General features: G+C 38.9%; 5 protein-coding genes across 6 annotated transcripts; 2 read left to right on the top strand and 3 right to left on the bottom strand.

Annotated features, from left to right (window-relative positions):
* Positions 1 to 119: 119 nt before the first annotated feature.
* sirt4 (sirtuin 4) lies at positions 120 to 3998 on the top strand. 2 transcript variants are annotated; one of them, XM_074671970.1, is made up of 4 exons: positions 120 to 225; positions 1383 to 1867; positions 2163 to 2457; positions 2552 to 3997. In XM_074671970.1, exons 2-4 carry the CDS (start codon positions 1383 to 1385, stop codon positions 2702 to 2704), a joined length of 933 nt encoding a protein of 310 aa, XP_074528071.1. In that variant the 5' UTR covers positions 120 to 225; the 3' UTR covers positions 2705 to 3997. The 2 variants fall into 2 exon arrangements, with proteins under 2 accessions (XP_074528071.1, XP_074528079.1); XM_074671978.1 differs by lacking the exon at positions 120 to 225 and having other exon boundaries at positions 236 to 1867; positions 2552 to 3998.
* Positions 3999 to 4181: 183 nt separating this feature from the next.
* On the bottom strand, positions 4182 to 5129 carry cunh1orf74 (chromosome unknown C1orf74 homolog). The gene has a single exon (XM_074675706.1). It carries the CDS (start codon positions 5124 to 5126, stop codon positions 4332 to 4334), a length of 795 nt encoding a protein of 264 aa, XP_074531807.1. The 5' UTR covers positions 5127 to 5129; the 3' UTR covers positions 4182 to 4331.
* A 140-nt stretch (positions 5130 to 5269) lies between these two features.
* tomm6 (translocase of outer mitochondrial membrane 6 homolog (yeast)) lies at positions 5270 to 6453 on the bottom strand. The gene is made up of 3 exons (XM_074675745.1): positions 6321 to 6453; positions 5508 to 5641; positions 5270 to 5409 (listed from the first exon to the last, which is right to left on the bottom strand). The coding sequence occupies exons 1-2, from the start codon at positions 6416 to 6418 to the stop codon at positions 5545 to 5547; spliced, it is 195 nt and encodes a 64-aa protein (XP_074531846.1). The 5' UTR covers positions 6419 to 6453; the 3' UTR covers positions 5270 to 5409; positions 5508 to 5544.
* Positions 6454 to 6565: 112 nt separating this feature from the next.
* Positions 6566 to 7961, top strand: uqcc2 (ubiquinol-cytochrome c reductase complex assembly factor 2). Its single transcript, XM_074675732.1, has 4 exons — positions 6566 to 6703; positions 7184 to 7258; positions 7636 to 7702; positions 7789 to 7961. The coding sequence occupies exons 1-4, from the start codon at positions 6566 to 6568 to the stop codon at positions 7893 to 7895; spliced, it is 387 nt and encodes a 128-aa protein (XP_074531833.1). The 3' UTR covers positions 7896 to 7961.
* Positions 7962 to 8028: 67 nt separating this feature from the next.
* Positions 8029 to 10113, bottom strand: tspo (translocator protein). The gene is made up of 4 exons (XM_074675719.1): positions 9722 to 10113; positions 9057 to 9232; positions 8825 to 8963; positions 8029 to 8700 (listed from the first exon to the last, which is right to left on the bottom strand). The coding sequence occupies exons 2-4, from the start codon at positions 9227 to 9229 to the stop codon at positions 8527 to 8529; spliced, it is 486 nt and encodes a 161-aa protein (XP_074531820.1). The 5' UTR covers positions 9230 to 9232; positions 9722 to 10113; the 3' UTR covers positions 8029 to 8526.
* Positions 10114 to 12998: the final 2885 nt, after the last annotated feature.

Here is a 12998-nt window from a genome sequence, read left to right as displayed (position 1 = left end):
TGGGAAAATTCCACTTTTTCAGGTTAAAAAAAAAGATTTAAAAAAGAAAAACAAGAGCAACCTTCAGCTTAAAAATGTCACTACATCTCCCAGAACACACCGCGAACGTGCAACTACTTTACCGGCATTTCCTGTTTATGCCACTTACGGTTCCTGTGTTATGTCAGCTTTTGATCTGTCATGTTATCCAGCCAAAACTGCAGCTCCTGACACCTCGTCACTACAGTAAGTTTAAGTCATATTTTTACGTCACTCGTCAATAACGTAAAGTAGAGAACTTAACGAAGTAAGCTTGGCTACCATTGTTAGTTAGCCTGCTCTCTGTTACCGCTACAAATGTGTACTTTTGAGAAGTAGTATTCCAAGTCTCAAGTTAACCTTCCCACGATTTGTATTTCCTTGTAAAAAAATGTTAGCTTTAATGGTTTTAACACTCATTAGCGTATCACAGCGTTACTAACAACTGCAGGAGAGTGTAACAGTTAGCATCCCGTCACTCATACCAGTTGTGCTCTGCTGTTGGGTCATTCTTTTAGAAACGTGTGATCTGTCCTGGAGTTATTTTTGAAAAAAAAAAATACAACCAAACAAACAAACTTAAGTTAAAAATGACTTAAACTACACAACCAGTGAAAGGTTTTAGAATACTCTTAATTATTGATTTTAATAATCAGTTGTCTGTAAACCAAAACGTTTTCTGAACTTTTGACTTATTGAAATAGCCTCCTTTGGTAGATATAACAGCTGAATACACACCTGACATTCTTTCTGCAGTAATAATCAAATATTCTTCAGAAAGTTATTCCCAAAGGTATTGCAGAATTTCCCACTGGTGTTCGGCATTCGTAGGTTTCTTTGCTTTCACTACATCCCAAACCAGCTCAATGAGATTTAATTAAGGGGACCCAGCTTACTATTCATTCATCTTCTACCTCTTGCCTGTTGAGGGTTGCAGTTAGCTGAAGCCTGTCCCAGCTGTCTTTGGGTGACATCTTTTTGTCTTGTCAAATGTGTACAAAAATCTTGTGTGATGAGCCGAAATCTTTGGTACTTGATTCCTCAGTCCAAAGCATCATCGTCCTGCCTCCAGGCAAGCTTCTATTTCTTATTTTGACATCTTAGCCAAATGTTCTAATTCAAGGACATAAATGTGCTGAGATATGATTCTTGTAGTTTAGGAATACCTACATAATCCCTAATATTCAGATTGAAAAGATTCCTAGATATTTCCAGTGAAAATGTAAATTTCTGTTTGAATGACCCAGGTTTGCAGCTTCTTAACTGGTAGCACTCAAAAACCTGTTACCAGAGGGAGAGAGTATACTAGCAAATATTTTGAGCTGTTTTGTCTAACACTTATAATTCTGTTTATGTGACCGCAGATGAGATTACCTTGGCAGATCTTCTCCCTTTACTCAGCACCTGTAAGGAGGGCATCCTCAGCCCCTGCAGGTGTACTTAACTTTGTCCCAGTCTGCAGCTCCACTGATGTTCACTCCAGAGAGCTGCTGCAGGACTTTGTGTCCCGCTCCACTCGCCTGTTTGTCATCACGGGAGCAGGACTCTCCACCGAGTCAGGAATACCAGATTATCGCTCTGAGGGGGTTGGGCTGTATGCTCGCACTGACAGGAGACCCATGCAGTATGCAGAGTTCATCCGCAGCGCAAAGTCCCGTCAGCGCTACTGGGCCAGAAATTTTGTTGGCTGGCCTCAGTTCTCGTCCCACCAGCCAAACTCTGCACACAGCGTCCTGCAGAGGTGGGAGGAGAGGGGGAAAGTGCACTGGCTAGTTACACAGAATGTGGATGCTCTTCATTCAAAGGCAGGACAGAAAAGGCTGACCGAGCTTCATGGCTGTGCTCACAGGTGAGAAAACATCGGTTGGTCCTCGAGTCATGGTATCTGTAGAACATGATATCTATTGCTCAAATATTAAAATTATTCATTTATAAGATCATTATTAAAGTTCGTATTCAGTTTATTTGGTATTACAGAAAAGGGGTCACTCAGTCCACCTTGCAGCTCTTTGTGTTAGTGGTTTCCTTAGTATTTATTTCTTCCATTTAAAGACAAGAACAAGTTACCACCAAACTAAACTTTGGCCTGTCAATTGAAAGGCATCAAAAGATTTCAAAAACTCATGTCTTTTTTATGCTTTCAGGGTAACTTGTCTTGGTTGTGGCACCATCTCAGCAAGAGAGGATCTCCAGAAACGATTTCTGGCTCTGAATCCAGAGTGGAGTGCACAGGCTGGCAGCGTTGCTCCTGATGGTGACGTCTTTTTGGAGGATGACCAGGTCCTCCTATTCAGAGTCCCCTCCTGTGAGGCCTGTGGAGGTATACTAAAGCCTGAGGTCACGTTTTTTGGAGACACTGTGAACAAAGCAACAGTACAGTTTGTGCATGACAGACTGGCTGAGTCAGATGCGGTGCTAGTTGTGGGGTCGTCGTTACAGGTAGGTTTGAGAAGTTTTTTTATCATATAGTCTTTAATTATCAAATTGTTTTGGAGCTTTCTATATACCCATATCTTCCTCTTCCATTCCCAAGGTTTATTCAGGATACAGGTTTTTGCTGGCAGCGAAGGACAGGAAAATACCAGTAGCCATCCTGAATATTGGGCCAACAAGGGCGGACCACCTAGCCGAGCTGAAAGTAAGCGGCCGCTGTGGTGAAGTTTTGTCGGTCATTCAGCCTGTATGACTGTAATGGACATTCAGTTTGGATTTTCTGTCTCAAAGTTGCTCAAAAGGCAGGTGACAGGATGACTGAAAACAGTTTAACTCAAAGTGAGCTCGCCGTAGGCCAGGAGAGGCCACCAATAAGACGCTTGTGACTTTTTGTCTGAATTGACGGTGTAAATGCAATTAAGGTGACATGCTACAGAACCGCTGGAATATGATGGGTTGAATGAAATGTCGTAGATATTTTTGGATATATTAAACCTACCTCAGAGTTTCACTTTTAAAAGAAGAAAAACAGGCCAGGGTGCACCAATTCTGCTTTGCCAGGAGAAATCGCTGCTTTACCAAAGCCGGTGAATAATCGATGTACTGTTATCTTTATTATTCATAACATTTATGTTTAAGAAAAAAAAAATCACACACAAACAAGAACTTTTGTAAAACACCTCTGAAGATAACAGATTGAACTCCAGAAGAGCTTGGATCTATTCTGTCTTTTATCACAGAACATGTGCTGTAATGTGGATGTCCCTCTTGTGTTTATGTGTCACTGGCATAGCTGAATGGTGTGTTGTACACTTGAAATGCTAGCAGTCAGAATGCTAACTAGCCTTATCTATTCATTTAACTGTGTTGCTGTTCTCTGTAAGACTTCAGCTTCTGGTTGAGTTTAACTTTATTTAGATATTCGTACTGTAAAACTCATCATAATAAATGATTTTATTTATGCAATGTAAATAGTTTAAAACATTATGACACTCTGATAGGAACTTTTTTCACAGTCAGCTCTCATCAAATCTAAAATGTTGGCAGTAAGAAAAGAGACAACTTAAAAAAAGAAAGTTGTCCTTTTACCCAGAATATTTTATACCTTACAGTTTATCCATTCATAAAGTATCAGCATACAGCTACAGATAGAGACCCAAACAAAGTGTAGATGAAGAACAGAAGGTGGTCAGTATGGAAGAAACTAGTTAAGGTTTTTGGTGTTTCTGGAGCTACATGTATGATTTGCTTTAAAGAGATTCTGAATTGTCTCTGTTAAATGTATTCCTTACAGAAACAGACAGTTTTATTTGGATCCGGTTTAATTCAAGATGTAGTGTGAATTAGAAGTATTAATGATTTCAAGTCTGAACTACAGACTATTGGACCACAGACAACGCAGCACCCATCCTAGGTAAAGCCACGATTTCTGGAGCTCCCTCTGGTGACCAGTTGCTGCTTTGATCTTTGAGTATTGTTTTATTAGTAAAGTCTGGTTAAAGGCTTTGTGAAGTTCCCTATTGAGTCTGAATTGTATTAAATCATTCTCTTCTGTTTCAATAAAACGTGGTTTGCTTCAAACAGTGAGATGTTCTTTGTAGTGCATCTTGTTTCACCTCCTTCAGTAACACATTTTTTGGCACAAAAATATTTCTAAGCAACCTTTTTTGATTTTTGGATTTTATAATAGAAAAACAGGATTCCTTTAACTGTTTTGAATTTTTTCATTTTAATTTGTTTCTTCTGTCATAATACAGTTTCTACATGTCTGCCATGGTTTCAGCACATTCAGAGTTAAACAGTAGATTTAATGAAGTTCATAGAAGTAACAAAGTAAAACTCTTAAAACAGTTTAGTTCAAAGACAAACATATGTTAGCATCACAAACAGACTGAGGGCAGAGTAACTGTGGACTGACAAACTGTGAGATCCTTCAGGATATTTTGCTGCTGAAATTTCTCTTGTAAACAAAGCTTCCAGTTTTCCAGCTGTGGCTGCACGTCAGTCAACAGAACAGCAGGGACACTGAAAGAGTACAAACAACATCCGTGGCCCACCATATCTGCCTGCCATGTTGCTGAAGCTTTAATGACCATCAGTGGAGTCATAGACAGGCAATTTTCAAAGCTCCTGGTCTGATCAAACCAGTATGTGATGGGGTAACCCAATAAAAGGCCAAACACTGTGCACAGGTTCCAGTCCTCAGATTTCTCGTCAATGCAGTAAGGTATCTCAGCTTTTTGTCCCAGGTGTTCCATCTCTCTGAGGAGAAGAAGTAAACCCTGTGCCATGCTATTCAGCTCTGTTCTGGTTGGGTCAATGATGGTGGGTTTCTCCAGCAAGTAGCAGACGTCGATCACAGCAACATTTCTGTGATGTATTAGCTGCTCCACACTTAATCTGGCAGCAGCTGGATTCACAATAAGAGGGTTTCCATTCAAATCCAGTGTGAGAAGTGATCTGGACAGAAGCTGGGAGGACTGTAAAGAGCTCAAATACTGCTGCACCTGTCCTGCATTAGCACTGTTGCTGTCATATAATAGAGCTGGTTTCAACCCCGAATCTACAGCCAGAACCTGAGCAGCCAGGTCCAAACACTGAGAAGCAGACAGGGATTTTCTGCCAGCTGACAAGCAGTTACGAGCTGCAGCAACAAAGAGCTCCTGTGTGGACATGGCAGTGGAAGTCACACAACATCTGATTCAAATACACTAAAATAAATATGATCTGAAGACAAAGCTTTCTTTTTTGGAAATCAAAGATATATCAGAATGAATGAACTGACAGCAATACAAAAAATGATGTTAATTGAATGTACTTTAACTTTTTAGGCCAAATACAATGACATCAAGCATGATATTTAATAGAGAGCTAAATCAGGTCAACAACACGATTCGAAGTGAAAGTACTGGGAAAAGTTCCATGTATGTCCTTTGCTTTCTTATTGGTCCAAGACACCTAAAGGAACCACAAAATGAAACAGGTGAGTCACAATTACTAGATAAAGGCTTGAAAAGTATATTGCTTCAAAGTAAACTAAAGAAAAGTGCACTCACCATCAGCCCAGTGTTGATGTTGAGTTGTATTCATGGGTTATGTAACAGGCTGAGGAGACATCAGGTCAAAATCTGAGAGATTTCTTGCAACCCAAACACCAGCTGCAAACAAGCCCAGGTTGACCAGAAGATTCCTGACGAGAAAGAAAAAAACCCATAAATATAAGAGAAACCAGGTCACAATATTCTCAATATAATTATGGGGATGATCACAACAATCCATAAAAAAATGAACATTGCAACAAGATGTGGAACGGAGTTCCCCTCTGAAGATACTGTTACTTTTAGAGTCTAAAATTGTATGTTGGGTAGTTATAACAATAATAACTTAGTAATTATATAAAATTTTAATTAAAAGTTAATTAGGAGTCAACCAAGATATATGCAAATACAACAGTATGACTGAGATGGAACAGATTAGTCATTGATGGCATGTCATTAAAAAACATTAGCACAACATTGTGTTAAAGATTATTTTAACAGCATTCCATTCAAGACACGCTCCCTGAGCAAGACAAAGCAAAACCCACAAAGGTCACAGCAGTCAGCTCTCAAGGCGATGTGGAAGTTTCCTGTGCTGTGTCCGGGCAAGTGGAACCTCACTTTGGGAGTTTTTAAACTCCTCATCTCTCCCTTCCTTGTTTAAACTCCTGTTCTCCAATCAATGATTAAATACGCATACCAGTCGATATGTAAGGGACAGGTGGAATGCCACAAGGCCAAATCGCTGTGTGCTAGTGTTAGCTACAAGGGCAATAACCATATAATTCAGTCCACCTATCCTTGCATAAAATTTCAATGACATGAGCTCACCTCCTGAAGTCATTTCTATCTGTCGCGAACCGACAAGCAGAGCTAATCCACTCCACTACACCGGACGAAGAGCTCTTCTTGCCGTTTGATCCGCTCATTTCGGAAATGTGCGAAAATACGTCGGCCTCAGCAACGAGGAGAACAGCGAGGAAGGGGGGAGAGTTTTGATGTAACACGCGTACGGCAAGCGTTAGAGCTCAAACTTAGCAAACCCCCTCGACGCGATACTTATTATATAGTCAAAGATGTCTGCCACCAGGTACAGGAGGTTTTTAAAGCTATGTGAGGAATGGCCACGCGATGAATCCAAGAAAGGTCGTGATTTGGGGACATTTCTGCGGCAGAGAGTAGCTTCAGCCTTTCGTGAGGGCGAAAACACACAGGTAGGACATATCAACTAACTCCATACGGCGAACGTTAGCCGCAGAGCAGGTTGAGCTAGGCTAATTGGATATCTGCTGTATGAGGGTTTAGGCTCGACCTTGTCTGCTCCAGTGTTTGCAAAGGTTTTTTGTTTCGTACATTTTATTAAAATGCAGAATTTGAGGCTAATGGAGTAAAATGCTTTAGATCATGCCAAGGTTTCTAGTCCACAGTAAACTGTGTCGGTGATAAGACGATGATTTTCAACAAATATTAGGTTGTGAACGGGGATTATTTACATTTGAAGACTCAACTAATGCAAAACAAATACTTGCTCCAATTTAATTAGTAAATGTTGGTGTTTGTTTATCTGCACTTTGTCTTCAGTGAATGACTTAATTTGTTTTCTTTATTAGATGTACTATTATTCACATTGTTCTATACAAATTAATTTACAAAAATTAATATATTTTCTCCTTCATATTTTTTTTTTCTGTTAGATCTCAGATCCAGAGAAGTGTGACCAGATGTATGAAAGTTTGGCTCGAATTAATGGCAACGTGTACAGACAACGGGTAAGTACAGAATACAACTATGATCATCATTTATCTGTTTACTGTTTGCTTTATTACCCTAAATATTATCTCTATAAATATATGTTGGCAAAATAAATGTCCCTCTAAGACAAAGCCTTTCATATAATAACTTATACTTAAATTATATGACTGTAGGGGTTATGATGTGACTTTCCCCCTTTGATACCACTCATAAAATATTTCATTTTCACAGCAAAAGACCTTTATAAACTCTACACATTATTCCCACTACTTTTTTCTCTTCAGTGAAACAAAATTTCTTTAGAAGCTATAGGACTGTTGTATTTTAAATGCAATGTATATCAAAGTGTGAAGTAGACGTGACTCATTTTCTGTGTTTCCATGCCTATTGACAGTTTCCTCGGGTAAGAGAGACGAGCTTTACTGGAGTCACTGTCGAAGAGTGTAGAGTGCTTTTATCAGGCAAGGAATCACAAATCCACATACAATCATGATTCTGTCAATGAGAAGATTGTGGCTGTAGTTAATACTTCTTTGTCTTTTACCAGGGAATGTGCAACAGATGGATGAAGAAAAAAAGGGTCTGTGGAAGACATTAATGGAGAGATTCTCCAAATCACCTGAAGACAGTCCAGAGAAAGCTCCTGAAAAATAACTTTGTCCCCTCCTTTTCCGTTTGTTTTCTTAACATGTATTAAAATAAAGTATTTGTGTATCATTATTGGCTTGTTCTTAGCATTCATTCTTATACAACTTAAGGAATTTGAGTTCTTAATGTGTTGGTGTGTTCCTGCTTTAGTGTAATGAATGTAATGACTATGGATATTCCCTTTGAAAGAAATCTTTATTTAACTGAGTCAGTAACATCAGCAGTGTTTTTTAAAAAAATCAACCAAAACATTCTTAGTATAAAAAGCAAACCAATGTAGTTTTTTTTCTTTTAAATTAAAATACATGTGACCATGAAGCCTTGTAAGCAGGCGTATGAAGCTTTGCGTTTGTGTATGCTTGAGCAGGAAGCTATTGAATTTGGTTGTTTGTGTATAAAAAGTCAGATCAGCTAGGTTAATATTCAGACAATCAAGTTATGCAAACAACAATCTGCCTACCCAGATGTCATGTGCTTCCCTTTCAGTTGTAATGGAGGACAGAGATCAGACTGCTTAGTATAAAAAAGGCATGTATTGATTGATCTGACTGTGATTTCAACCTTAGGATACATAAAACTTGGAATGGAATCCAAAATGAAAGTAGATGCATGGAGTAGATGCATGGAGAAGTGTCTTTTATTCTTCTTTCTTCTCTGGGTTGTCTCTCCATATGCAGTAGTTGAGGCTAGTAGCAAGGCACAACCAGGCCAGGTAGGGTACCATCAGCAGTGAAGCTGTGCGGCTGATGGGATACCAAGACACCGTTGTGGCTCCAACAGTCACAGTGAGAGCCACAATGTCAATGAGAGCCTAAATTGGATAGATGTGTAAAATGGAAAGTGTCACAGAACACGTCACATCAATTCTGACCTTCCTTGGAGTCCTAAGTAAAAAATTAGTCATAAATATGACCAGAATTGTGAATAAAACGCACCAATTTCAGCTTGTGTCTTCCAAAGAAGATGGGAGTCCAGATCCAATTTAGAGCTAGCTGGACCCCATAAAGTCCCAGAGGAACCACTGCATCTTCAGTGAAACCTCCCAGCTCTCTCCACACCAGGTAGGAACCATACCTGTAAGAAATAGGGAATATCATAATATCTTGTAGGGAAGATTCATCATATTTTGAGAAAAAAAAAACAGAGCCTTGTCCTCATGATGCTTACCCCATGCCTGTATACAGACAGGTCCACACTACAGGAAACGCTGCATTTGGAGGTCTCCATGACGGTTTCTGCAGGGTAGAGTACCAGGTCTTCACCTCTTTCCGTGTTATGTAGCCGCCATAGAGCGCTCCCACATGAGGCAAGGCGGTCATTCCAAGCATGGGTAACCACATGATCTGGGGTGAAAGTAGGACACATCAGACTAGCTGCTGCTTGGGCTGTAGACAGCAGCGCAGCACTTGGTTTTATTTTAATATTGTTACACCATTTTATAAGTTTCCTGAGAGCCCCTGAAGAATCACATAAATGCAAACGGAATCTAAACCTGTATTCACTCAGGTGCAGATTGTAATCGGCTCTGTCTGAATCAGTATCTGTGTCATAAATACTTTGACAGTTGAGCGCTGGTTATTTAAGCAAGTCAACTAACCTCAGTGTGTTGTGAAATGCAAAGAAACATGAAGCTGCATTACATCACAGACAGAAAAAAAAATGACACGACTGATGTGATAGTGGTATAACGACCAAACATGTTTAAATTGTTCATGTTGATTATCAGAGTGCATGGGCCTCGTAAACACACCTTTTAATTGATCAAAGTTTGTTGGGTCAAAGGTAGCTACAAAAACGTTCTCAATACACCGTAACCTTGACACGACACTTACCTCTGACAGCTCGAAATTCCCCTGACAAGTGTGTACAGTAAGTATTTAGCTCTCCGGTTAGCTCAAACTCCTAGGACATGCTGCTGTATTGTGATATAATATGAGACGACGAGGGTAATCTTATCTGTGCGCTCAGCATACACTCCTATGACACTCCCCGAGCACGAGAGCCAAATGCTGTCAACAGCCTGACGTCGTAGCGTGGTTAGCAACGATTGGTCGCCAGGACAGAGTCGAGTGAGGGCAAGTGTCTTTTGGTAGCTACGCTAATATTTTCTTTAATAGGTCCCCTGAGTCCAAAGTTCCTTCTACATGCTGTCTATTATGTCTCCATTTCCTGCTCAACTGCGTCTACATGTTTCCGCGTTGCTTACAAAACACACACAACTGGATACGTGACTGAACGGATGACAAAGATTAGATAACGTCAAGATCTTACCCGCCATTTTTTCACAGCAGCTTTGTGTTGTGTGTCAAGGGTAATTCTTTAAATCTTCCTTAAGCCTTGACGGGTAAAACTCGATATACCTGTTGAAACCCTGTTCATTTAGGCAAACTTGTATGAGTCAATTGTCTGTGTGTGTGTGTGTGTGTGTGTGTGTGTGTGTGTGTGTGTGTGTGTGTGTGTGTGTGTGTGTTTGTGTGTGTGTGTGTGTGTGTGTGTGTGTGTGTGTGTTAAAACACCAAAAACCAAACATGTTTGTACGTGTAGATTTTCATCATATTCAGCAAAAGCTTACTTAAAAAAAATTGCATTAATAAAAGTAACGAGGTATTTGACTAGATGGTAACAGACAACAAATTCTGCTTGATATGTGGGAGTCAATCTTTTATCCTGAATCAAATAAGCCCCAAATGAAAAAATGTAGCTTAAGATAAAGCAAAAATCCAAGCAAAACTTGACAGTTAACTGACAAAATTTTTTTAGGATTAACTTGAATAAACCCCAGCCCAACCCAGTTTGTACCTGGTAATATCTACCTGCAGCCCTGCAATAAGAAGTAGATCATGTCTAAATTCCAGTTTTTAACATGAACAAAGCTCTACTAAAACTTTTAATAGGCTACAAGTAGCTACTAGTTTACAAAGCTCAATGGATTGAGTTATCAATATACAGAAAGATCTGAATTAACCTTTATAGAAACTCTAAAAATGTATTTCCACATCGTTCGAGGAGAAATACAACCACTTTCTAAACTGTCCCAGGAGCTGATGCAATTTAACAGTCAGTGGTCACAACAGAAATAGAGATGGGAGTTGCATCACAGTACACACATTCAGACAAATACACACACAGGTCCTGCCTGCTTACTAAAAAGATTAGTTGTGGAACATGCATGCAGATATGGAGCAGTGAATGAAACAGGTACAAAGGTATTCAAATAAAACAATAAGTGGAGCAGAGACACAACCTGGAATCACACTCCACATGCTCAACCAAATCAAGATAAAAGGCTACAGTTGTGTGACAGCCCTATAAAGGTTAAACTGGTACAAATTTCCACTAAAATGAGAGGCCAACTGGTGTTTATACCTTGATGCCACATAAATCAAAGGTTACAGTTGATAGTTATGGTTACAGTTGGTAAATTGTTCAGAGTATTTTCTGCATGACAAACAATATGACACTGTAATTCATGGTGATGACAGTCCCTCTTTCACTTTTATGTGAAAAGTGAATTAAATTTGGTCCAGGGGGCACTGGCTGGGCCTTAAATTCAAAGAATGCATCTGGATCTTCTATTACATTAAAAAAGTAGCTATAGCACTGAGTTTTGACATTGCTCAATTACTGAGAGGTGTAGAGTATGTGTAGTAATTCTTGTTGTCTTTATGGTAGACATGATACATGTAAAATCAAGTTCTTAATTTGTGAACACGTTTTTTTGGTTGTTGTGAAAATAAGTTATTATAATATGCACAAAAGTTGTTAACAACAATCTGTGTTAATGATTCCACAGACCATACAGAAGACCATTCCTTAAAAAGTTGGTGTTGATTACTGTTCTTAATGTCTGGGCAAGCTACGTGCTTTTTGCAGTCTATTGTCTTGAACTCAGATGTAAAATGCGCCCCAACACAAAGACTAATAAGCTTCAGACAACTATTAACAGATATATTTGATAGACAAAACTTAACATTACTATACATAGTGTTAAAACAAAACAAGGTATTTCTTTGGTACACTGTCTAAATGAACAGATCTGTTTAGTCTTTTTTTTTTGTTTTGTTTTTTGTTTTTTTAAAGGTACTCAAACACCTGACTAACTTTCACTTGGTGATCAGAACCTCTGTTAAGTTTGAATGGTAACTTTGCCAGACTACACCTATTAACACTGTCTCCAGAATCAGGCTACTGTAATGTGGTACTGGTCTCACTGGGCAGGGTTATTTTTTATGAGTGCAATCAGCTGATTTCTTTCTCTCTGAGAATTTAGGAAGAAAGATAGAGTAATTTGTACATAACATAAACATAAGCTAATGTTATTCAGACAACAATGGTAGGATTGTACTGTAGCATACAAAACACATGTAAATGCAGTTTTCAGGAAAAAGGAAATTAAACAGTAAAAGCAATCAGATAAACATAAAAAGATAATTGAAAATATTTTGATGTCTAAAAACATTTCAAGTCTTTCTTATAATCATTCCATTTAAACATTAAAACTGAAAAGTAGAGTTTCTTTATTCAACACTTCAGACCTCTTTCCTCTTTGACATTCTTAGTTTAAATACAATTTAATTTTTTTAAAATTGTGATTTTCATTTTTTGTCCCAAAAGTAGACCATTGCATGAGAACCAGACACTGTCTTATAATGACGTCACAGCATGGTTAGCAACGATTGGTCGCTAGGGCTAAGTCAAGAGGGGACTGTCGGTTGACGAAGTATTTGGGTTACAAAATACACCCGTTTATATCACGCTCCTGTTGACCTTTAATCCCAAAGTCCACTAACTGGCGTGTCCTTTTTTCTTGCACGGACACTTGACACATATTTTTGCTTTGTTTACAAGATCACACCGCTGGCTGTAAGGCAGACGGCAAAGATGAAATAGACATCAAGATTATTCTCCCTTCACTTCACAGCTGTATGATTCTGTGTGATGATGATGAGTTGTTGTATCCGTTTCATTGAAAAGACAAAGCACACGGCCCTGACAATCTAAACTTGACATATCGGTTTACATTATTTAAATTAAGATGTTTTATTATTTCAATGAGGTGCGTCTGAGTGCTGTACAACATGTAATTTCGTATTTTACTTTGGTTTTTCT

Source organism: Halichoeres trimaculatus, unplaced genomic scaffold (genome assembly GCF_033239565.1).
Source record: "Halichoeres trimaculatus isolate MK-OKI-2021-1 unplaced genomic scaffold, fHalTri1.1 fHalTri1_scaffold_1, whole genome shotgun sequence".
In the NCBI taxonomy this organism is placed as follows: domain Eukaryota; kingdom Metazoa; phylum Chordata; class Actinopteri; order Labriformes; family Labridae; genus Halichoeres; species Halichoeres trimaculatus.
This window is presented reverse-complemented; position numbering and strand designations above follow the sequence as displayed.

Excerpts from the sequence above, each read along its gene's own strand:
- tomm6 (XM_074675745.1), bottom strand. The coding sequence starts at position 6,418 with ATGAGCGGATCAAACGGCAAGAAGAGCTCTTCGTCCGGTGTAGTGGAG. Across the intron at positions 5,642-6,320 it reads GATAGAAATGACTTCAGGAG|GAATCTTCTGGTCAACCTGG; the intron begins GTGAGCTCATGT and ends CTTTCTCGTCAG.
- sirt4 (XM_074671978.1), top strand. The coding sequence starts at position 1,383 with ATGAGATTACCTTGGCAGATCTTCTCCCTTTACTCAGCACCTGTAAGG. Across the intron at positions 1,868-2,162 it reads CTTCATGGCTGTGCTCACAG|GGTAACTTGTCTTGGTTGTG; the intron begins GTGAGAAAACAT and ends TTATGCTTTCAG. Across the intron at positions 2,458-2,551 it reads TTGTGGGGTCGTCGTTACAG|GTTTATTCAGGATACAGGTT; the intron begins GTAGGTTTGAGA and ends TCCATTCCCAAG.
- cunh1orf74 (XM_074675706.1), bottom strand. The coding sequence starts at position 5,126 with ATGTCCACACAGGAGCTCTTTGTTGCTGCAGCTCGTAACTGCTTGTCA.
- tspo (XM_074675719.1), bottom strand. The coding sequence starts at position 9,229 with ATGTGGTTACCCATGCTTGGAATGACCGCCTTGCCTCATGTGGGAGCG. Across the intron at positions 8,964-9,056 it reads TGTCTGTATACAGGCATGGG|GTATGGTTCCTACCTGGTGT; the intron begins GTAAGCATCATG and ends TATTTCTTACAG. Across the intron at positions 8,701-8,824 it reads GAAGACACAAGCTGAAATTG|GCTCTCATTGACATTGTGGC; the intron begins GTGCGTTTTATT and ends TATCCAATTTAG.
- uqcc2 (XM_074675732.1), top strand. The coding sequence starts at position 6,566 with ATGTCTGCCACCAGGTACAGGAGGTTTTTAAAGCTATGTGAGGAATGG. Across the intron at positions 6,704-7,183 it reads GTGAGGGCGAAAACACACAG|ATCTCAGATCCAGAGAAGTG; the intron begins GTAGGACATATC and ends TTTTTCTGTTAG. Across the intron at positions 7,703-7,788 it reads GTGTAGAGTGCTTTTATCAG|GGAATGTGCAACAGATGGAT; the intron begins GCAAGGAATCAC and ends GTCTTTTACCAG.